Raw genomic sequence first — 23,310 nt, 5'->3', positions numbered from 1 at the left:
GGGGGTGTGTGTGTGTATATATATACACACCACGTCTTCTTTATCCATTCCTCTGTCGATGGACATTTAGGTTGCTTCCACGTCTTGGCTATTGTAAATAGTGCTGCTATGAACATTGGGGTGCATGTATCTTTTCGAGTTAGAGTTTTCGTCTTTTCTGGATATATGCCCAAGAGTCTTGCTTGGCTATTATTAAATAAGTATTAGCTATATTGTTAAAGGTAGAATTAACCTTTCCTGAGGTCCTACAAAATTCTAGACCATATGCTAGGAAATTTTTCTTGTAATCATCTTTGATATTTTTCCGGATTTGGGGGAATGGTCCACACAGGTGCTTCCTATACCTGTGATTTGTTTCCCTTTACAGAAAGTAGGTAGTGGCCTGCCTGGCTTTCTCCCTGTCCCAGTAACCCTGCCAGGGACACACATTGGGTAGAAGTGGCCTTGTTTCCCAAATCCATTTTGCCGTGACCTCCCCACCCAGACTTCCAGGAGGTGGTTGTTCAGGGGCACAGGAGAGCTGTTGGAAAGTAAGCCAGTGCTACAGTGACTCTGGAGCTCTTTGGGGATGTTAGTTATTTCTCCAATAGTCAATATATATCCTTGTGGAATCGCTGGAAAAGAGACTTTTGCTTAGAAACTTTCTGTCTTTACTAATGAATTAGCACTGGATACCATTTTATTTTATTTATTTATTTATTTATTTAGTCGTGCCACTAGGCTTGTGGGATCTTAGTTCCCCGACCAGGCATCGAACCTGGACCCACAGCAGTGAAAGCACTGAGTCTTAACCACTGGACTGCCAGGGAATTTCTTGATACCATTTTAAAATTAACTTTTGCTGTTTTCATCCTAGTATATGGAAGAAACACATTCATCCAGCAATAACCACTTCAAACTTTTGAGTGTGTATAGTTATCTTGTCGGTCTATCTAATATTCTCAAGAAATGGATTCCGTGGTATGTTTTCAGGAAAATGCCAAATATTTTAATAAAAATAACTTTGTTGATCTTAACCTATTTATGTCATTTGGAATTATTGTTCCTACATTTTATTTATGAATATAGCATGGGATTCAGGCAGTCTTGTGAAATTTGACTTCAGTTCATAGTAACTGATTAATACTCAAGGGTGGGCTTTGGAGAATTATTCATGCTGATTCTGGATAGGGTCTGCCTAGCACTTAAGCAAGGCCTTAGGTTGAAAAAACTTGAGCTATGTAAATACAGGATGGGAATGATTCACCCTCATAGCATCTTGTATCAAACGACTTGTAGTATTAGACGTTTGGAAGTCAGTGTAAGCGTTAGGATGCAGTCAGAATTGTGTACAGCCCAGAGGAGGAGTCTTTATTCCCGGATGCTGTATTTACGGCGGAAGCTGATCCATTTTACCATACGTAGATCGTGGTGACCGAGTTGGGGAAGGATCTGCAAAGAGTAGTTAAGACAGCATCCTTGGCCAGGAAGGACTCAGTCTGGGTGGGGGACAGGAGTATAAAAGAGAGAGCTGGGGATGCTTGGTCTGAAAGAGAACACTTTGTAGTGACTGTCATTGCTGTTTTCAAATATTTGAAGGATGCACAGGTTTTTCTGGGAGCCGAGACAGTTCAGTAGAACAGCACACTTGGCTGAGGTCCCAGGCTAAGGGGAGAATTGCTGCTCACAAAATCTGGCTGGTAACGTTATCACCCATACAGCTGCCCCTCCCTGCAAACTCCTGGGAGGACCCTAAAGCATTCGGGGCAGAGAGCTCACTGGACACTGGCTTACCATCTCTTCCAGTGGCCTTCCTTTCCCTGCCAGCACCACATGGCTCTTACTTGCTCATAACATCTCCTTCCTTACCATGACTAGTTGGCCAGGAAGTAAAGCGACACCTGGTGTACTCTACCACAGTGCTGCTTAAGTTTTAATGTGTACATGAATCATCTGTGGATCTTATTGAAATGCAGATTCTGACTCAAGTGGGTCTTGATTGGGGCCCCATAAGCTGAATTTCCACAGGTGATGATGCTGCTGGTCAGTGGACCATCCTTGAGTAACAAGACTCTACTACAAATCATGAGTCTACCCTTTAGGCTACAGTCAAGCACTGTCAGGCCGAATGGCCACCTCCTCCATGTTGCTTTCAGGACTAAGCCGTACATCTGTATTAGCAGAGGGTTACTGCCTGGAAATCCTGCCTTTTTCCCTTCCCAGCACTCATGAAACACTTTTAAAAAAATTATTTACTTATTTATTTTTGGCTGCATTAGGTCTTCGTTGCTGTGCACGGGCTTTCTCTAGTTTCAGGGAGCGGGGGCTACTCTTTGTTACGGTGCGCAGGCTTCTCATTGCGGTGGCTTCTCTTGTTGTGGAGCACGGGCTGTAGGCACGCAGGCTTCAGTAATGTGGCTCATGGGCTCTAGAACGCAGGCTCAGTAGCTGTGGCGCACGGGCTTAGTTGCTCTGTGGCATGTGGGATCTTCCCGGACCAGGGCTCGAACCCGTGTCTCCTGCACTGGCAGGCGGATTCTTAACCACTGCACCACCAGGGAAGTCCCTCATGAAACACTTTTATCCAGAAATCACTTAGCCATTTGGTTTCTTTGTCATCTCTAGGGCCACTTCTGCAGTTATCCAACTTTTTTTTTTTCTTTTTTTAATTGCCTGAGAGCATTCTCAGGCCACAGGATTTGGCCCTGTCTGCAGGCCAGAAATGCTGGGGAATTACTGTCACCTGTAAGCAGTTCTCAACTCTGACATGTTTGTTTGGTTTTTTTTAAATTAAACACATCATCTTGACTTTCACCCAAGTTGTTTGAGATACAGAAGTTTTTGTATATGTGCATGATGCTGTCAGATACTTTACCCCGAGACACAAGTATCCATTTGCCTAACATTGGGGCACATTTGTTTTCTCATAACTGTATACTTGTGATTATCCCAAGGGTACCCACTTACTCCAATTCATTGCAAAATGATCTTTAAAGATCTGTTTATAATACATTGAGCATTGAGGCCATAACCCCAGGAATAATGATCAAATCTTGTTAAATATATATGCCTCTCTTTTTCTTTCTTTTTTTTTAATGATTCAAGTTATCTGGAGTATTTTTGATTGTCATTGATTGAGGTCTTTTCAAGGTCATGTCTCTTCCCCCAGCAGTAGCTTGTTGGTCAAAATAAAGTGATTGAAAGTGTTCTTATGATGTGTTGATCTTGGTACAGTCTCAGGTGTCAGGTCCTACTGCTTTTCCATACAGGAGCTGTGTGGTCTCTGGCAAGGTACTTAATATCTCTGATCATCTGTGAACTCATCTGTAGAATAGTGATGATAATCTTTACCTTGAAGAAATTAATTGAGATGTTTATGAAAGCACTTGGCCCATTTCCAGCACATGCCAGTCACTTTTATTTTTATTTTTTGTACGCGGGCCTCTCACTGTTGTGGCCTCTCCCGTTGCAGAGCACAGGCTCTGGATGCGCAGGCTCAGCGGCCATGGCTCACGGGCCCAGCCGCTCCGCGGCATGTGGGACCTTCCCAGACCGGGGTACGAACCCGTGTCCCCTGCATTGGCAGGCGGACTCCCAACCACTGCGCCACCAGGGAAGCCCGCCAGTCACTTTTAAAATGACAGCTTTGCCTCCCATTTGTTTCTCTTAGGCCAATTTCTAGCTTTTTTGGAGGGAGGGGCACACATTTTATTTCCTTTTTCACTATTCTCAAAGCATCTTGAGAACAGGATCTGTATTTTAAATCCTATCTTGGCTTTTCACTATGTGTTCAGTCATGATACGAATAAATTAATGAATGACTAGATAATCTCTAAGGTTTTCCTGACCTTTTAAGTCTTCTGATTGTTCGATCCTTCCAGTGTTCTGGCTGCTTAGAAAAAAATTGGGAAATTCTCTTAAAATGAATGTCTTCTATATTAAGGGATTTCCTCCTTAGTAGTCTTAAAAAAATATGTATTATATTATTACTAGTAAGTATGTACCTGGGCCCAGGAGTCGGCTGCAATAGTATAAGTAACATTTTCAATTTGTCATCTTGGGCCTGATTCTTTGTATAGTGCAAATGAGATAGTCAGAGGCTGGGCTTGATTTTGCTTCCCCTGCAGTGCTCTCTTGGGAAGATCTCTGTGAAAGATGAGCAAGAAATGTGCATTTGTTTTCATCTGTGACGTGAGATTTGGAAGTTATGCATAATAGAGGCTGAGTTTTGTGATATATTCATCTCAGTCCTCATGGAAGATGCATTTTATGTTCTGGATTAAATGTGCCCGGGATAGTGGGGTCAGGCCAACTCAGCGGGTTAGAGGAGAAGCAGTAGGTCCTTGCAGATCTTGGGATTGAACCTGATTATCTGTCTAGGCGAGTAGTCCTTGAGTTGTCTGTATGAATAAGCTGCTGGGAGATAGGGCCAGTTGAGGCCATCTTTAGTACTTTGTCCTGTGCCTCTGGGATGGGCACCAAACTAGTATAAAGTACGTAGACTGTCACATCTAGACCTGAGTTTAAATCCTGGCTTGGGTACGTTACTTAATTCCGGAATCTCAGCTGTTTTCTTTTTAATATTTCAAAAGGGGTAATATCAGTCTTACAGTTTTTCGTGAGTGATAGATTAGATAGTATATGTTAAATGCCTAGTGCAGTGCTCGGCAGTGAGATTGGGCCCTGTGTTGATGATGACCATGGTGACACATTTCAGAAGGGCCACGTAGGAGACGAAGCAGGCCTGCCAACCGTGAAAGTATCAGCCCTGGTGTGTGACTGGGGAGTGTCCCAAAGTTGGCTGCCTTTTATGACTAAAGTGCAGACTGCAGTGGTGGTGCTCAAAGTTTTTCATGGGTCTGAAAAAAGAAGGTAACAATCTGGGGAAAGAAACACTTAATTGTATATTTCATTCCATGAAATTTTGAAATACTGACACATATGTGAGTAGCTTCAAACTTTGCTCCCCTATTGATTATCTAAGAGTTGTTCTTCACTTATAGCTTCTTGTCCAGAGGGAAGTAAAAAAAAGAAAAAAGCCTTACTCATCTCTCCTCTGACAGTTTATTTCCATTCTGAACTATGCTTAAGCGACACTGCACCAAGCTTTGCTAATTAGCTTGTGGCCTGTCACTCACAGCGGATCATTCAGTCTCCATTTCAGGGCTTCAAGCTGTCACCGTGAGGGCTCCCAGACAAAAGGTGTATTGGGTTCCATACCGTACAATTGATTGTGGGTTGTGGTTCTTTGGGTCAAGCTGAGCTAATTTTAGATTCTGGGAACCCTGGTAGTAAGTCATGAGGATTGATGATGGCTGTGTAAAATAAAACACATTTTTGTTCTTTACATACAGCTATTTCGAACTGGAGAGCAGTGGTCTGAGGGATGAGATTCGATACCACTACATACATAACGGCAAGCCCAGGACAGAGGCACTTCCGTACCGGATGGCTGACGGACAGTGGCACAAGGTCGCACTATCAGTTAGTGCCTCCCATCTCCTGCTCCACGTCGACTGCAACAGGTATGACTTTGCCTTTGATCTTTCGTGATTGTGCCCTTGAAATTGAGCAATGGGGAAGGGATAAAGCCAACCCCCTCCAAGCCTTACTGGGAAACAAACCAAAGGACCCTAATCGTCATTTAACATACCAAAATGGGCCATTAGGCGTGCTGGAATGACCATCTGTAATATGTTAAGAAAACAGTTCATTAAAATGGAAACATATCCGGCAATTAGGAAGAAATGTACAAAAGGTTGATTATAGATGGGGGAATATTAAGTGCACCTCGGTGTACTCCAGGTACTAGCTGGAATTCCATGGAGCTGTGATCACAGTTAAGTGTGATATATTGTTGTTGAGTTCGTTCCACTTGGAAGCGAATGAGCTGGTCTACCTTCGACTGAATCTGAGAAGGCGGTGCTAGTGGAGCGGCTAATCCTATTCGACTTCATCAAGCACAGCTTTGCTTAAATATCTTTTCCAAATGGCAACTTCTTAAAGAGGCTGTTCTTTGAATCTTTTGGAATTGATGCCATTTATCCTCTGTAGAGGAATGAGCCTCCCAGCTTGTCAGAGGATGGGAGGACTATTTTGAAGTCGGGGCTTTCACAGGAGGTTGTGGGTTGGGTTGAGAAGGAGATGTTGGCTCCTGTGTCCGTCCCTGGGCAGGGAGGTTGACTGCCAGCTGAAGAAAGGACACTGTTGGTCTCTATTGGATCACTTGTGGCTGGACAGCTGGATGATGGTGGTCAAGGGGAATATTTTGATTTCTCTAGAACCCACTGAAAGTCCTTACGGATAGTGATCTGAGTCCTATTATAGAGAATTTTTGGTGCTGCAAGGTAGCTATGAATTGTTGGTTTTTGTTAATGATACTGTCAAAGTTCAAATGATTGTTTGGCCACAGAACTTGTTCTCTTGGGCCCAGGATAAGGTACAGGCATGTTGGGGACAGCCTCCCTTCCGGCACCCAGTAGAAGGAAGCATAATCCAAGGTCAGGCATTTCTGATGAGATGATGCTTCAATGTACTTGCCATTCCAGCTCCGCAGTCTCTTTTTAGAAGAGGACCTGGAGAGGCAGAGAATAGAAACTAGTGTCAGGTTTAAGGGAAGTCCCGCCATCTTAAAGTGAGTCTTGGTACAGTTTGATGTCATCTGTTTTGGGCACTTTCTGGATTTTTCTGAAGAATCGTGGCTTCAACTAGATGTAATGTGTGTGCCTATGGACCACGTTTCCATAGAAACCATAAACTCCTTTTTACCATGGGCTGGGCAGTCTGGGTAAAGCCAGCCCTCAGTCACTAACTCCACTTCCACCTTCAAGAGCTTATTGGCTCTTTCAGTTCTCTAGAACTAAAGTGGCCTGTCAGGGAGCACGCTTGCTCCCCCCTACCCACCACTCATGCTGCCCCAATGGGAGAGAAGAAGGGTCCTGCATATCCCCCTATGCCATAGGCCAGAAAGGAGCCTCAAAGGCCTCGTTTAGTAATTCCCAAATGAAAAGTCCTGGAGACACCACTGTTTCCTTGCTTTGCAATTTTTTTGCTTCCTCTTTTCAAAAGTTTTATCTTCTATTTCCCCATATTCTCCCCTCTAGAGAAGAGGCAAAAGAGGAGAGAGGATATGTCTCTGCTAATCGAAGGTTTCCTGCCTGCAAAATGCTCTGGTCCCTCTGAAATAGTCTCCCCTGCCATCCTCAGCCATGTTAGCTGTGGGAATTTGGGCACATTAATATCTTTTCATCCCAGTTTTGGGACTGCTAATACTAGCACATACTCACAGATGCTAATGTTAGAAGAGATAATTCACATAAGGTGCTTTGGGTGGTGCTTGGCCTTTGGCACCCAGTACGTGGTGGTGGTTGTTACTGTTCTATTATTATTTATTCTGCACATCTGTGGTGTCTCTTCGTCTCCAAACTTTCATTTACTGTATATCCTGGCCTCTCTACCAGGAAAGTAGGGAGAGAACAGGAGAGCTGGAACCCACAGTATACTTCAGGGTCAGCCCCATTTATATGGAATGGATTGAGGAGATTCTAAATATTATTTCCCTTCTCTTGAAACTTTTTATACTTTGGTTCATGGCATAACATGTTTTTATGTAAGATCTTGGAGGGAAAGCATAAAGTTGTTGCCAGTTAATGATTTATGGACCCAACACAAATGGGTTTTTTAGATAGGTTAGGGAAAGAGAGGCTGGGAACGACTGGGCCATAGAGGAGGTAAATTTTGATTTTGGTGTAGGAAAAGTCTAGAAACAGAGTTCCCAAACCTGAGTACACTTAAGAATTACTGGGGAACCTATAAAAAGCATATGAGTAACCGGGTGCTATCTCTGACCTAGTGGATCAGATTCTCTGAGGGTGGAACCATATTCTTCATAAGCTCTCCGGGTAGTTCCTAGGCAGGCAGGTTAGCCTTGGTGCATGGACTCGCGTTTGAAAACCCGTGGTTTAAATAGAGGGGGCATCTGTGGTTTCCCCAAATGTGGGAAACTCGACTGCATAGTTTGTGGTAGTGGGGGACTGCATTCGTGCTTTCCGCTGAAAAAAAATAGGGTGGGTAGAAGCTGGAGGACAGGCTGGGCTGCAACAAATAAGTGAGGGACCCTGGAAATCCAAGTACCTGAAGCAGATCCCCAGTAGGGAGGAGGAAAGTTTAAGGTGGGCTAGTGTCTATTACATGGAATAAACATATCTTCTTCAGAAGTTTCTTGCTAGCCAGCACTGGTTGATTTTAGGGTGGCAGAAGCTCTGGTCTATTTATCAAGATGCTGCTCTACTACTCATCTAGGCCACCCTCACAGAGAGTGAATTCAGAAAGGCTGATTTTTATTCCTTAAGCTATGTATTTCATACTGCCGTGAGATTCTTCCTTTTTGATTCCTTTACCCTTAAAGTTACACTGTCTTATTTTTCTCAACCTGTCACCTGCTAGAGTTGTGCTGGGTAGATGATAAATGGTGATGTGATAGATAATATTTATTGAGTGTTGACTGTGCTAGTGACAGTGCTAAGTGCTTTACATAGATGAATGCATCACTCAGGCTGTTATTTTTATCATTTAAAAATGATGGAGCTGGGCTTCCCTGGTGGCGCAGTGGTTGAGAGTCCGCCTGCTGATGCAGGGGACGCGGGTTCGTGCTCTGGTCCGGGAGGATCCCGCATGCCGCGGAGCGGCTGGGCCCGCGAGCTGCGGCCGCTGAGCTTGCGCGTCCGGAGCCTGTGCTCCGCAACGGGAGGGGCCACAGCAGTGAGAGGCCCGCGTACCGCAAAAAAAAAAAAAAAAAAAAATCAAATCCTAGAGCTGCCACTTAGCAGCAGCAGGATTGCAGAAATAGAATGTAACCTCAGTTCCAACGGGAGGGACTATTGTCACTGGACTTAGAATATGAGGCAAGGCAAGAGCCAGACTCAGTGTTAGCAGTTTGTTCTTTATTTCTAGTATTTTTCTCCCCTTGTCTTATATTGCCAGTCTTTGGAGTTGTTGGGTAAGATGTGGACTCTTACTAATGGAACCCATTGCCTTGGCATAAGGGAAGGGACCTCCATCTATTGTTGCACATCTACCACAGGCCAGCTAATGTGCTAAGTATAATACTCCTTAGGACGGCCATGTGGTGTGGGGGCAATTTCATTAGACCCATTTTACAGATTTGGAATTAGAAAGGCTCCGAGATGGTAAGTAACTCAGTCTCAATCACATAACATAAAAAGCATAGAGCCAAAACTGTGAACCAGGATCTAACTTCCCAGCCTTGTCTTCTCTCTTCTCTGCCTCTGAAATTCATGTCCTTCCCAAGACAAAGTTATAACCATGCCAGGAAGTCTTCCCAGGAGAGAGAATCTACAGAAGGTCCAGGAACCATAAAAACACTTGAAATCAGGAAGAGAAGATTGCCAGGCAGTTCTTTTGCTCTGAGGAACTGGAATGTAGCAGGATTTTCTACCTTTTTTAGAATTGAGAAACAGAGCCCTTTCAGACCTAATGACACAAATTGTCACAAGAAAAGCGACCGCTATTTTAGTTGGTAGGTGAACACTTTCTGCTTGCTATTGAGACACACTTTTCTCCCTGCTTCAGCTGTTCAGCTGGGCCTAGTTAGAAACTCCCAGAGTGTGGGTAGCAGATCACCTCAAGCTAGAAACATAAAAGGAACCACTCAGTTGGGTGGTCAGCCTGATTATCTCCACTGCCTTAGGTCTTTCTTTAGCTGCCTTGGTAATAATAGTTGCCAACAAAGCTGAGAAGGAGGCCTGAACTAATCTTCCTCAGCTTCCCCTGCTGCATTCTCGGCTCACCCCGTGGCCTCTCCCCATTACTCAAAGCCCACAATCCATTGACATTGGGGATTCAGGGCCTAAGAGTTCTTTCACCACAAAAGGGATTTTCTTTCCTTCTCTTTATTTGGTACCTCTTAATTTTCAATCAATCCATCCAATGAAAGTATTGGACACACTATCTCTGCCAGGCTGTGGAGATACAAAGCATTAGGAGTTCTTGCCATCAGGAAATCCATGGTTTATTTGTCCAGTACTTTTGAATTCTGAAGCCACCAGGGCCCCCCCAGTGATTGGCCCTGGTCCTTGGATATCAGAAAAATCGTGGACTCAGATGGAAGCCTTGTGCACAGGCTGTTCTGACAACTCATAAAAGCAGCTGAGCAGTAGAGAGAACTGAAAAGCGTTACTCCCAGCATCTTGGTCTTGAAGTGACAGTGGAGGAACGGACTCAAAAGTGTTTTCCATTCAAATGGTACACGTATCCAGCCTTCAGCCAGAACTTTCTGCAATATGCAGGTCTCCCCACGCAAATCCCACCTCCTCTTGCCTCACTGCTGCAAAAATTTCTCTTACACAGTCCCATTGTAATGGAGCTCTGAACTCTCACCTCATTTGTTCAGATGTGCACAGGTAGACAGAGCGCGTGTGCACACACACACACCTGCAGCCCAGTTGTCACTCTGACCGTTAATATATTCTAGACAGTAAACATATTTAGATTTTACTTCTAACGCACGCTATTTATTCACTGCAGAGCGCATTCAGTGTTTCCGTACAACTGATTTTGAAGAACATGCAGAACCAGGAAAATAAACTTTCTATAAATCACTGAACAAGTCAGTAATTCAAGGTTCCTCTTGAATATTTCAGAGTAACTTCAGGATGTGAGCATCTGTTTGTATCTCTAGGTTTTTCATAATGAAATATGGTGACACGGCATCTTCTTTCCAGAGAGCTCCTAAAGTGTTTACAAACATCATATTATTAAACCACACATTCCTTAAGGTAGTTAAGTCACGTATAATGTACTCCACTTTCTTTTATACAAACGTTTGCACTAGAGTAAGGAGGGGGAAATTAAGAGATGAAGATCAAAGGCCAACGCTTCCAAAGGAGCCAGGCCAAGATTCTCAGTCTCCTGCTTCTCCTACTGACAGATTATTTACTTCACAAACAGGAACACGTGCACACAACTCATCATCAAAATTAAAACTGAGAATCCAGCATATGCCTCATGTCCAGCTAACCCGGTAGCACCAGCTCTTCTGTCCAGGAAGAGATGACGAGCAAGCTAGGAAGATAGGATATAACCCACGTGTAAATTTAACTAACAGTACAAGGCGACAGTGCAAGGGATGTTGTAAGTGCACGATGGATTGCTAGATTTCTGCTAGAGACAATCAGGTCTTGGAGACAACAGGAGAAAGACTCCTGGGGACATGGAATAGCCTCTCAATTTCTTACCATCCCAGGTGAAAATGCATGACAATTTCTGCAGCTTTACAGTTTTTGCCACTGTGTGATGTGATTCCATGCCAGTCATATGAGAACTGGGCTTAGAATGAGGTTCATCTTATAAGCATTACACAGCCACTTATAGTGCTGGTGAGAGAAGAGTGTGTATGGGTGAGTGGATGAAGTTGGCGGTGAGAGAAAGCCTGCAGGAAGAGACAGAGAAGGAAATATGACAGGGGAGGGGAGGACAGGGGAAGAAAAGCTGTTCTCCAAGTGACCAGGCATATGGGCTCTGTGGTCTAACCTAAACTTGTAGCGAATGCTGGACCTTTGTCTTGGTTTTGCCATTTATAAAATGTGACTTAAATGCAGTGATGCAGGGATATGAAATCAGGAAATCTGTGTCTTACATTCTTTGAAGATTCCTCCCATCGTCTTGTTCTCTAATCTTTCCTCCCTCCCTATGCCAGAAACTCTGCTTGCATCTGTAAAATGGGAGTAATAGTAACTCTTCTACCATATGGTTGTTGTAGGAATGTAGCAAGAGAGTGTGTGCAAAATCCTTAGAAAATTTCAAGCTACTATATGAACACACAGCATCATGAAGTACTATAAACATATACCATCATATAGAAAAGATGTTAAAGTATCATATTGAAAATGAATACAATTTAGCCAGATTTTCACCTGTATAAAAACAGTGGCTCGTGTCCCGTGGATGAGGATCTAGTGTTTAATGTGGATCGGTGGTGCAGTGTAGGGTTTGAGGTCCCTGAAGTTATTCTGACTGCCAAATCCTAGGCATGGTTCCCCAGTAGTTTGTCTTTTAGTTCCATGGTAGGTACTGCAACATCATGGTGCACGGTTTTTATGCCAACACAGTCCCTTTAAAAATAAGTAATTGCAGAGTTTCTTTAAAAATATGTAACTGAGGCTGAATGGGGTAGGAAACATGCCCTCCAATGTAACACGATCTTTCGTTGGTCCTGGCAGGGCTTTGAGAATGTGGTATGGCGTCTTTCCTTTTATATTTCTGTGAGAGAAGAGGTTCAAAGATTTACTTCGCCCCTCCTCAAGCCATGAGCCAAAATCGTCAGAGCTTTTAGGAGGAGGTGTAAATAAAGCAGGTGAATGAGGAAACTCATATGTTACAGTTTCCTGGGTCTCCTAAACAAAATAGATACTCTTCGCTTCTCTACTTTGAAAATCTGGCTTTCTAGCACAAAAACATTCTGGATTGAAAATTTGAGATGAAGGAAATTGTTAAATTTGTATGACCCTAGGAAATTCGTTTACTGTCTCTGGGCCTTAGTTCCCTAGGTATTAAAAGAGGGGCTAGGACCAGATTGTTTCTAAATCTTCTTCCACCTCTACGCTTCTGGGCATCTCTCTGATTCTAGCTCATCACAGTGAGCTAGATGAGCTAGTTAGGGTATGATTTTTTTTTTTTTTTTTTTTTGCCTTCAGAACCCTGGAGAGCAACCCAGCATGCCACCTTCACAGGGCTGCCTCTGTAGTAGACCGGCAGGGGGTTTGCAGTCATCTGAATTGATACCTGGGTTGACAGTGCAGCGTGCTGCTGGAGAGCAAAGATTACTTACCGTGGCTGCCCAATCTTTTTCTTTTTCTCATTTGTCTCCCTTCTTGCTGGAGTAGATGCTGAATATGCATTTTTGGTTCTAAGACATGTTGGCATTTTGTTCCCTCCACTTGTGTTCTTTCTTTCTTTCAGACGTATTCTGACCCAGACATGTGGCAGCAGACAGCCTTTTTGGAGGGTACAGGCTGCCCTGGCTATGGAGGCCCTGGTAGCTTGGTAACCTACAAGATAGAGCAGTGTACTGTAGTCAGCAGATGATGGGTAGTTGTGCTGTTAAAAAACATAACACATCCTCTGAATACTGAAGGAAAAAAAGCCTTTGCTGCTGCCAAGCTGTAAAGACTTAAATAATGGGAGGGAATGAATCTAACGGTCTAGGTGGCCAATTTAATACAGTCCATGTTGTAGATTTTTTGGCAGAGTAGAGAGTGGCTGCTTAATTGTTACGACAGCTCAGACATTACCATGTTGGCTGTCTCATTCTGGCTGAGACCCTCACAGTTCTACTCATGCTTTGTACCCTGCGGCTTATTCATCCCAACCTCATTAGGTGGATTCCGAATTTAACTTTGCCCTATCTTCTAATGACATCAGTAGATAAACCTATTTCTCATTTTGTCTTTTCCAAAACCTTTATCTTTTCCTCTTGTTGCCTGGTGGGTTTAAATATGCTTTTGGTCAACCGTGGCCTCAGTGGCAGAGAGAGGTAGGAGGTGAAAGGATCAATTGAAATGGATAATGAGAGAGTGGCCTGCATTTCCCCCTATCCACCTGCACTCCTGAGCTTTCAAAATTGCAAATGGAAAGGACTAAAAAGAAATACAATAGGTGGTTTGTATCTCTTTATCTGGTGGTTTGTTGGCTACCTGAGGCCATGAGGAGATTAATAAGGAGGCACAGTATTGCATACATGGGGCCTAAGATGTATTAAAATAGTAAGGAAAATAAGACTTCATTTCCAACTTACAGTGATTTCGTCTACATGCCTTCAGACACATCTTGAGTTGTGATTGTATTGCATGGGCATGGGTCTATACGGGATGAATGGAGGGGGAAATAGGCTGCAGGAGAAATAATGTTTTCTTGTAGGAGAAAATATTGAAGCTTGCATCTTTATTGTTACAATTCTACTCTGCCCTTTTTGATGGATGTGTATGGTTATTCCTTAAAAAGGAAAGCAGTGAGAGAAAATAAAAAGTCAAACCAGAACAATATGTATGATGCAACCGTATTTTTGAAAAAAAAATACATTTATACATTAGTTGTCTCTTTGCTTTTATGCTTCACTCATTGGAAAGGAGCATTGGGGAATAAAAAAATGCATGAGCCAGCCATGAGGACTTTTTAATTGGAAAGGAAAAAGAATTCCAAATACTACATTAGTTTTCTAGTTAGACCAGGGGTACAGATGTTGTCATTGAAAAGAACTGACTTTCCACACTACCAGAAAGAAATTCATCTATCTCTCTGGGAACTTAAATTAACGTTATAAATAATAGGCAGAGCGGTTGGAGGCAAGGAAACAGATTTATAGCTGAACCTGTTCGGCTGCTTTTCTCTTAGGGGGTGTGGTGGGGATGGGGTGTGAAGATGAGAAACCTTGGAAGGACAAGGTTTCCGTGCACGCTTTTCCCTGCTCTAACCCCCAGTTCAGTTGACTTGTCTCTCAGCCCATCCATCTTAACTTCTTGCGAGTGTGACTCCCAGATGGAGCTCCAGAGCCACTAAGCCAGCTGGTTAATGTGCCTGGGCCCTCAACTGAGGGTTTTCTGGGGCAATTAGAGTTGAAATAATTTCCCTTCTCCTTAAAGGGCCTGTGTGATGCTGTCTCTAACTCGTCCTCAGGAGTGTCCTGTTGCATCTCTACTCGTTAGAGTCTATTAGTCTGAGGATATCACTTACCTGACAGCAAATTTCACACGTAGGAACTTACAGGCTTGGAGTTGGGGCCATGAGCTGGCTTCTTTGGGATACTCAGAATACTGGTATTACCCAGAATGGAATTTCATTTCCACTGGAGGTTAAGAGCCTTGGGCTGTGTTTCATTCTGGTGTGTCCCCAGCACAGCTCATGCAGTTACTCAGTGTTCTCCAAGTTGGTGCTGTCTTTGAAGCGGAAGCAAGGAAGGAGCTGGGCAATCTATGATTCCAATTTCTCGAATTCTTTGACATTTTGCCCTTAGAGGCCCAGCACTATGCTGGGAAAAACTCAGGCTTTTTGCTCAGTCATTGCTGAGTGGAGGTTAGTGTTTTGGACTTTTTTTCTTTTTTTTTTAAGAGGTGATTTATATATTCACTTGATTTTTTTGTAAAAGCACTCTGAGGTAGATGTTCTTGCATCGTATAGATAGGGACTTTTGAGGTGCTGAGAACAGAAATGACTCGTCCAGGGGTTCATAGTAAGTCAGTGGCAGGCTGGAGCCAGAGTCCAGAGGTCGTTCCTTACTCCTTTTTTTTTTTTTTTTTTTTTTTTTGCGGTACGCGGGCCTCTCCCGTTGCGGAGCACAGGCTCCGGACGCGCAGGCTCAGCAGCCATGGCTCACGGGCCCAGCCGCTCCGCGGCATGTGGGATCTTCCCGGACCGGGGCATGAACCCGCGTCCCCTGCATCGGCAGTCGGACTCTCAACCACTGCGCCACCAGGGAAGCCCAGCTTTACTCCTTTCTCAGGGAGATTATTCTCTACCAATCCCCTCTACCTTCTTCCCTCCTTCTCCTCCTCTATCTTTTTAACACTCCCATGTGACAAGATAACACTTCTAACTTCTCATGGAAGAAGTGTAAGCCATCCCATTTATAAACTGAAACCAACAAAGGCCGAGTTCCATGTATTACTTTCTCAGACTGGGGAGGCTGGTCACTTCAAAGGGCTGCTTCCTTGTTGCACCAAAATCGACCTTGTTATAAATTCCAACCACTGTTGGTCTTTGGACTCTAGAAAGCTTATGTGAAATTATTTTTAGATTTAAAGACTCTCCTTCCTTCCTGGAATCTACAATGTTGACCGACAGGTTCATGACTTCAATCCCACAGATATAATATGGGGTCAGGCCTTCGAATGGCCCATTATCCACATATGATTGGTATGCCTTGCATGTGCCTCTGTGCTGATGTGTAATGACCAGGGACCTAATCTTAAATCATGACTGACTGCAGATGAGCCATTCGGCCATTTCTTCAAATGTGAAATAGATGTGTTACACCGGTCTCCAGTGTTACACAGCTGGCTTTACACTGTTCCAATATAAATTTTGATATTCCCTATTTCAAGGTGATAAACTCTGTGTGTTCTTTAAGGTGACTTCGCAATCACAAGGTCTCATTAAAAACTACTGATGGTGAAATAAAGGGTTGGGCGGTAGGGGACCCCCATTTAGGAGGGCATTTGTCATTATTGCTTCTTTTATTGGTATCTAATTAGATATGTACTAGAGCCTGCAGGAGCTAATAAGAGAACAAGGCCAAGGATGTAGGTGAGCACACTGAATCTGAGTCATTTTCACAGGCAGCAGTTTTTCATGGACATTAGGGCGATACATAAAGACTTCACCCTGCAAACCTGATCACCATATGCCCTTCCCACCCCAATACACATGTAAGCTCGTTTAATGGCCTTCTATGAGTTTTAGGCTAAAAGTCACAATCCTTAATATAGCTTAAATTTTTGAATAGTCTGGCCCATGTTTCCTTCTTCAATTTCCTCTTGCACTACATTCTTTTAGTTCTTTAAGTACCATATTCGTTTAAGCTGCAGGATCTCTGTACATGCCATTTCTCGAATATCAAGTTCATTTCTACTTATCCTTAATCTTCAGGACAAAAGAAAGAAGTTTCTTGTGTTTTACAGTTTCACCATAAACTGTTTATCGACAGAGTGGTTTTTTTTTTTTTTTTTTTTTTTTTTTTTGCTGTACGCGGGCCTCTCACTGTTGTGGCCTCTCCCGTTGCGGAGCACAGGCTCTGGACGCACGGTCCCAGCGGCCATGGCTCACGGGCCTAGCCAATCCGCGGCATGTGGGATCTTCCCGAACCGGGGCACGAACCCGTGTCCCCTGCATCGGCAGGCGGACTCTCAACCACTGCGCCACCAGGGAAGCCCTACAGAGTGGTTTTTGATCATTTGATTGACGTCTGTCTTTCTCACAGGCTGCATACACCCCGAGGGCTCACCACTGTATCACCGGTGTATATTGTGGAGCTGTCACATGATAGGTAGTCAACAAATATTTGTGAATACCTGAATGAATAAATAAATGGAAGAGTGGTCTAAGGGTCTGTATTTGTGGCTTCTGACTTGTGATCCTATCATTCTAGGTGGTTCCATTTGTTAAGTCTCCTTGTTCTTTGCCTCAGTCTCCTGATCTGTATCGAATAGGCATTGTTTCTACTCAGTCTGCTTGTACAGGGTTATTGTGAGGGTGAAATGAGAACCTGCATGGGAATAGGTGTTGTAAATTTCAGTGTGCTTTGTAAATATAAGGCCTGGGGAAAGGTGAAGATGAAGTAAGCTTAGCATTTCTTTTTTTAAAATTAAAAATTTTTTTTAACATCTTTATGGGAGTATAATTGCTTTACATTGTTGTGTTAGTTGCTGCTGTATAACAAAGTGAATCAGCTATACGTATACATATATCCCCATATCCCCTCCTTTTGCTTTGAATTTCTGAGGATTATTCTTTGCTCGAGGAAGGCAGTTAATCTATAAGACTTCCAGTGATTTCCTGGTCTGATTCACAGCACAGGGTGAACTATGCCTCACTCTCGAGTTGAATTTACATGTGTCCTGTGTCCACAGGAGCTCTGGCAGGCATGAAGGAGTGGACGTAATTTACAGAGAGGGTACAAACAGAAGCCAATCACAGGTAGGATTAAGGGGCATGTGCCCTCTCTGCTGGAGAGTAAATACAGTTGGATATACTTGTCTGGACTGTGGATATATCACCATCCTAAAATTCTGTGGGTCTGTTTCTTCAACCTACAGCTGAGGCCCGCGGTAAGGGGCTTTCATCAAACCCTTTAGTAAGCTCTTCAGGCTGGATTTCATGATTGTCCCAGGCTGTTTTGGTATAGCCTTACTGTGAAGTTCAGTGGACATGTTTTTCCTTTAATTTTCTTAAATTATGAAAGGTGCTTGCCTGATTCACACTTGACACAAAATTAAAAACAAAGAAGAAAACAAGAAGCTATGAGGACACAAATTCTAAGCAACACTGTGAAGTTTGGGGTGAAAATTCTTGCAGTATAGGTTATTTTTAGCTTAATCTAGTGGAATAATTTATTATAAAGCATTCACCATATAAATGATATAATAGGTAATAAAATACTGGATAACTTATAAATAAAAAAAAACATGAAAGGTGCAAACTGTTCAAAACCACGTGATACCAATCACCCTGCCCCTAATTCCATTGCACAGAAGTCATCATTATTACCAGTTTTATTTCTCTTCTCTGGAAGTTTTCTTTGCCTATGCAAACACATTGTTTTTCAATAATAAGACAGCACTGTACGTATTGGTGTTTAATTTGCTTTTTCATTTAACAGAATAAAGCCTGATATGCCATCGGTGTGCAGCAGGAACATACTTAGGAGGAACGAGGGCTGCTTTGTTCCTTGTAGGATAGTCTGGACAGCTCTGTCCCTTGGCAGTGTGGGGAACAGTATCTACCTGCAGGCCTCTAGCCTCCTGCTTTGGGCTGTAATCCACACCTCTGGCCTGTCACGCACAGCAGTGACTATGGCAACAGGGCAGGGAGCCAAGTGCCCCTGCCCTTGGATCAGCGTGGCCTGTCTCAGCTCTGTAACTAGGTGAGACCGTAGCAATTAGCCTATGCTAAGATGGGAGTTACAAGATTGAAGTGGGTGTATGATGAGGGTCAGATGCTCTGAGCGTGGGCATGATGCTAAATCTTATTTCACGTGGCTGAAGTGGAGCTGGTGCTAGCCAGGGTTAGGCATCGGTGAGCACAGTGAGAGCAAGTGTAGTTTCATGGTTAAGAGCACAAGCTTTTGGATTTGGATAACTCTGGGTTTCAACTCTGGCTCTGCCACTAGCTGTGGGACCCTTGGCAAGTTACTTAACTCTTATAAGTCCCAATCATGAGATAAGGTTAATATAATGCCTCCCTCATGGGATTACTAGAATTAAATGTGACAGTGCACATGCATCAGATGAGACGTTCCTGGTTGCAAACAACAGTGGTTTAAACTGTAAGGATACATAATGTTTATTTAAACAGGAAGTTTAGATGAGGCAGTGCCTGAGATGAGTTGGTGCTCAGACATGTCATCTGGGACCGATGCCATCCTTTTTATCCATGTACTCTGTCACCCTTGCCAGTGAAAAGCCTCTAGAAAGGCACAGACGTAGAGAATAGACTTGAGGACACGAGGAAGGGGAAGCTGGGACGAAGTGAGAGAGTGGCATGGACATATATACACTACCAAATGTAAAATAGATAGCTAGTGGGAAGCAGCCACATAGCACAGGGAGATCAGCTCGGTGCTTTGTGGCCACCTAGAGGGGTGGGATAGGGAGGGTGGAAGGGAGACGCAAGAGGGAGGAGATATGGGGTTATACGTATACGTATAGCTGATTCACTTTGTTATACAGCAGAAACTAACACACCATTGTAAAGCAGTTATACTCCGATAAAGATAAAGATGTTAAAAAAAACCCGAAAAGCATCTAGAGACAATGACAAAGGGAAAAGGGGTCACCATGATTGACCCCTTAGACCAACCATCCTTCCTTCCATGATGCTGGTACACATCTCCCTCAACAAAACTGAGGTACTTGGAGCAAAGAAGGGGAAACGACATCTGTAGGCTGTCAACGGTGTTGCCACAGCTTATCAGTAGTTTAGTACCATGCCTGGTAATTGTTCAGTAAATGCTGCCAAGGTGCTGCTGATACTGAATTTGATAATGATGGGTCTTCCACATCTGAGCAGAACAGAAGTAAACAGGAGGACAAATACAAGGAGATAATACGAGTATCTGGCTAATCAGGAATCATTTATATACATGGATGTTCCTGCCATCAGGGAATCTTCAAGGCCACGATCAAACGGGGGAAAGAATATGAGTGGGTCCGAGAGGCTGACCCAGCTTCTGTCTCCGGAGTCCATTAACCCTGTTGGCTGGGAGCTCTTGTTAGGCATTTACTTTGGGAAACCTGGCCTCTGCCTGTTGCTGCTGTCTTCTCACGGGTCCTTAAAACACAGCCGCCCCTTCCACATGAAGTAGCATGGCAGGCCCCTCGGAGCCAGTGCCTGACCGCAGCTTTTCCCCAGGCCCGTCTTCCCCCTTACTCTCACCTCATAGTCTCATCTCCCGTCTTCTTGGCTCACGGATCCCTAACTTTTGATACCTACTGCTTTCCCCACTCAGTTTGGCAATTTGTTTGGATTTCTTCCCTGTTGACTGACCTCAGTGTCACGGCTCCTCTGCCGGCCCAATCCCCAGCGGCTCCACTGGCAGGACAGCCCTTTCTGCACTCTGTACTCGGCTTTTCTGATCATCCTAATGTTGACTCCTTCCCGTAGCTTGATCTTTTTCTTTTCCTGCTATATTTTGACTGCAAGTTGGGTCCTGGACAGCTTGACGGGGTTCCTGCTTACCCCCTGGAGTTACAGCCATGCAGCAATGGGCTAGACATCTGCAGGTGGGTTCAAGGCTTCACTTGGAGTCAACCTCGATTCCTGATTTCAGTGGAGACGAAAATGATGACAACGTTTACAGTATCCACAGGGCTATTCAACATACACGTTATATGACCCAGCCTTGCCCTAAAGCTTGTCCTTACTAAGTGCCACATGAAAAAGATGAACTGCTATTTGCAAGATGGGCAATCACTGGATTAACCCAAATGTCACCTCCTTCAAAAGGGAGTGTGCTTAGGTATTGACTCCAGTCTTCCCTCAAGGGGGAGACAGGGTAGGATGGTGGTAAAAGCCTGGGGTCTGGGCTGGGTATCTTCCATCTGCTTCTCCAGAAACATCTCTTCCGTCTCTACTCCACTCTGCTCTGTGTCCTTGCGGGCTGACCTATGTGGACTGCATCTGGGGGCTCCTTTGCCATCTAGATTTCTTTTGAATTTCATCAGCAGGAAGAAGAGGCAGGAAGTTGGAGGGAGGTGAGGATTTCTACTCCCCATCTCCTTCTCTGTGTGGTCACATGGCACTAGGTCACTTTTGACTGAAAGCCACAGGCCCTATCAGGTGGCCTCTTTTTTGAGTTTCTGGCCCTTTTATGCCCAGGAAGGAAAGAGCTCCCAAGCCTCCACCCACTTTTTACAGTCTCTCTGGTAGTCTGCCATCTCTTGTGGTTTATCTAACTCCCTGCTCGTACTTCTTTCTGTAAATAATCCCTTTAATTTATTATTCTCTTTTCAAATGACCAAATTTCAGTATGGTGACTATTTCCCACCAGGATCCTTACTGTTACGGGTTCACAGTCAGATACCCCGGATCACTCTCTGGCTTTACTGCTTCCTAGCTGTGCTTCCTTGAGCTACTCATCAGTAAAAGTAGGGTGGCAAGAATAATTGCTTTTGTCTATCTCTTCAGGAAGAAAAAAAGGGTGTGAAAATACCATGTAAACTGTAATTTACTGTGCACAAAGAGGGGTTCCTGTCACTGTGATATGCCAGGAGCTTGAAGTGGGAACTGGGGAAAGCAGAAGGCTTTGAGGATGGAGTGCATAGGTCTCTAGAGAGGGCTGTGCATCCTCACCTCCTTCTCCAGCAGAGTTAATGAGAAGTACAGATGACAGGAGGATGGGACCCCACAGATGATCCTTCAAAGACAAGCCCACAAGACCTCCTCTTGCATTCACCTCAGCCCACACGTCCAACTCATGTGGAATACGGATGAGATCCCCTCCAATTACAGACACGTTACTGAGTGATGATGTTAGCCTCTGCTCAGATGGGTTCTCTGATAAGGCCTTTGGAAAATATAATTACATGGTCAAAAAAGAGGAAATTGTCAAATGGTGCTGAGAGACAGATGAAAAGGCCGATCGCTTGGCTTTTGTTTTTCACTATTCAGAGAGCACAGTATTGCAAGAGTAAGTCCTGTTATTTGTGTCCAGGATAATCTGACACTGGTTGCTAAAAAGAAATGGCAGTGGTATTTATATCGGAAATTACTCTGGAAGGCGTGTGCCTGAGCTTCTAGAGGGATGTGGTGCCGTCTCGAGCTGATCGCTCTTGATCACAATAATCTCATCCTTTTTTATTGCCTGTGAAGGACTTTCACTGTGTGAAATTATCTTGATCATTTAGTTGTTTACAATTTTACCGTGTCTCATTCTCTCTGACCCGTACTCCTCACCTCCGGTAAAGAGTGTCAGCAGGGCTTCCCTGGTGGCACAGTGGTTGAGAGTCCGCCTGCCGATACAGGGGACACGGGTTCGTGCCCCGGTCTGGGAGGATCCCACATGCCGCGGAGCGGCTGGGCCCGTGAGCCATGGCCGCTGAGCCTGCGCGTCCGCAGCCTGTGCTCCGCAATGGGAGAGGCCACAACAGTGAGAGGCCTGCGTAAAAAAAGTGTCAGCAAGTTAAACTTGTCTTGCGTTTCAATGCTGTATCCCCAGCACCTGGCTGAATGCCTGAGTCAGAGTGGATACTTGTTTGAGGATTTGTTGAATTAGGGAATGAATGAGTGAAGAAATGAGGGGAGGAATGCTATGCATAAATGACTAGGCATGAGAGAGAATTCTGGACCTTGAAGGAGCTGACATCTAATATTCTTGGAAGAGTATTTGAAGAGATGGGCATAAACCCACAATTCCAAGACATGAAGTGCTCAGAGCCCTAAGCATTGTCAGAAGCAAAGACACGAGTTAACTGTTCGAGGGTTTGAATGTGGGAGAACTGACTTCCAGTGGAAATGAGTAAGGTATAATGAATGGTGATTTGTGAGTAAGCCTTTGGATTAGAGCCAGACTGCTGTGTTCATATCCAAATCCCTCATTTTCCAATGGTTTCCCTAATAAGTTAAATGGACCACAGTTTTGTCATTTATGGGGAGAAAAAGGTAATAAATGACCCTACATCATGGATTTAATTGAAGTAATACATGGAAAGCATATAGATTTATGGCTGGTACATAGTAAGCACTCAGTAAATGTTAATAATTTTTACCAACAGTAGTAGTAGGAGGAGAAAGGAGGAAGAGGAGGACGAAAATGTTATGAAATAAAATTCAGTGAATCCTAGCCAGTAGATGAGAAGATTTGGATTCCAGCGCTATCTCTGCTACTCAATTACATGACCCAAAGGAAGAACTTCCCTTCTCTGGGTGTCACGCAAAGTCAAGAGTTTGAACTTGATGGTCTCTGGGTGCCCTGAGATAATGATTACGTGCTTAGAGCTGGGCTTGAAGGATGCGCAGTATTTTTGTGTTAGACTCGTGTGCATGTGGGGGATACCTTCCCTTCTGATTTTCATTTTCCTGCTCATAACGTAAGGTTATTTAATT

At 44.0% G+C, this 23,310-nt stretch overlaps 1 protein-coding gene across 2 annotated transcripts in view; it reads left to right on the top strand.

The window, feature by feature from the left end:
- Positions 1–23,310, top strand: part of NELL1 (neural EGFL like 1) — an 865,825-nt gene that overhangs the window by 124,671 nt on the left and 717,844 nt on the right. For both annotated transcript variants that reach the window (XM_067749619.1, XM_067749618.1), the window contains exon 4: positions 5,334–5,504. In XM_067749619.1, the coding sequence (XP_067605720.1) occupies positions 5,334–5,504 (171 nt within the window). The remainder of the gene's footprint in view (positions 1–5,333; positions 5,505–23,310) is intronic.

The sequence above is a fragment of the Pseudorca crassidens genome, chromosome 9 (genome assembly GCF_039906515.1).
Source record: "Pseudorca crassidens isolate mPseCra1 chromosome 9, mPseCra1.hap1, whole genome shotgun sequence".
In the NCBI taxonomy this organism is placed as follows: Eukaryota; Metazoa; Chordata; class Mammalia; order Artiodactyla; family Delphinidae; genus Pseudorca; species Pseudorca crassidens.
Note: the sequence above shows the minus strand (reverse complement) of the source record. Positions and strands in the feature narration are given on the sequence as shown.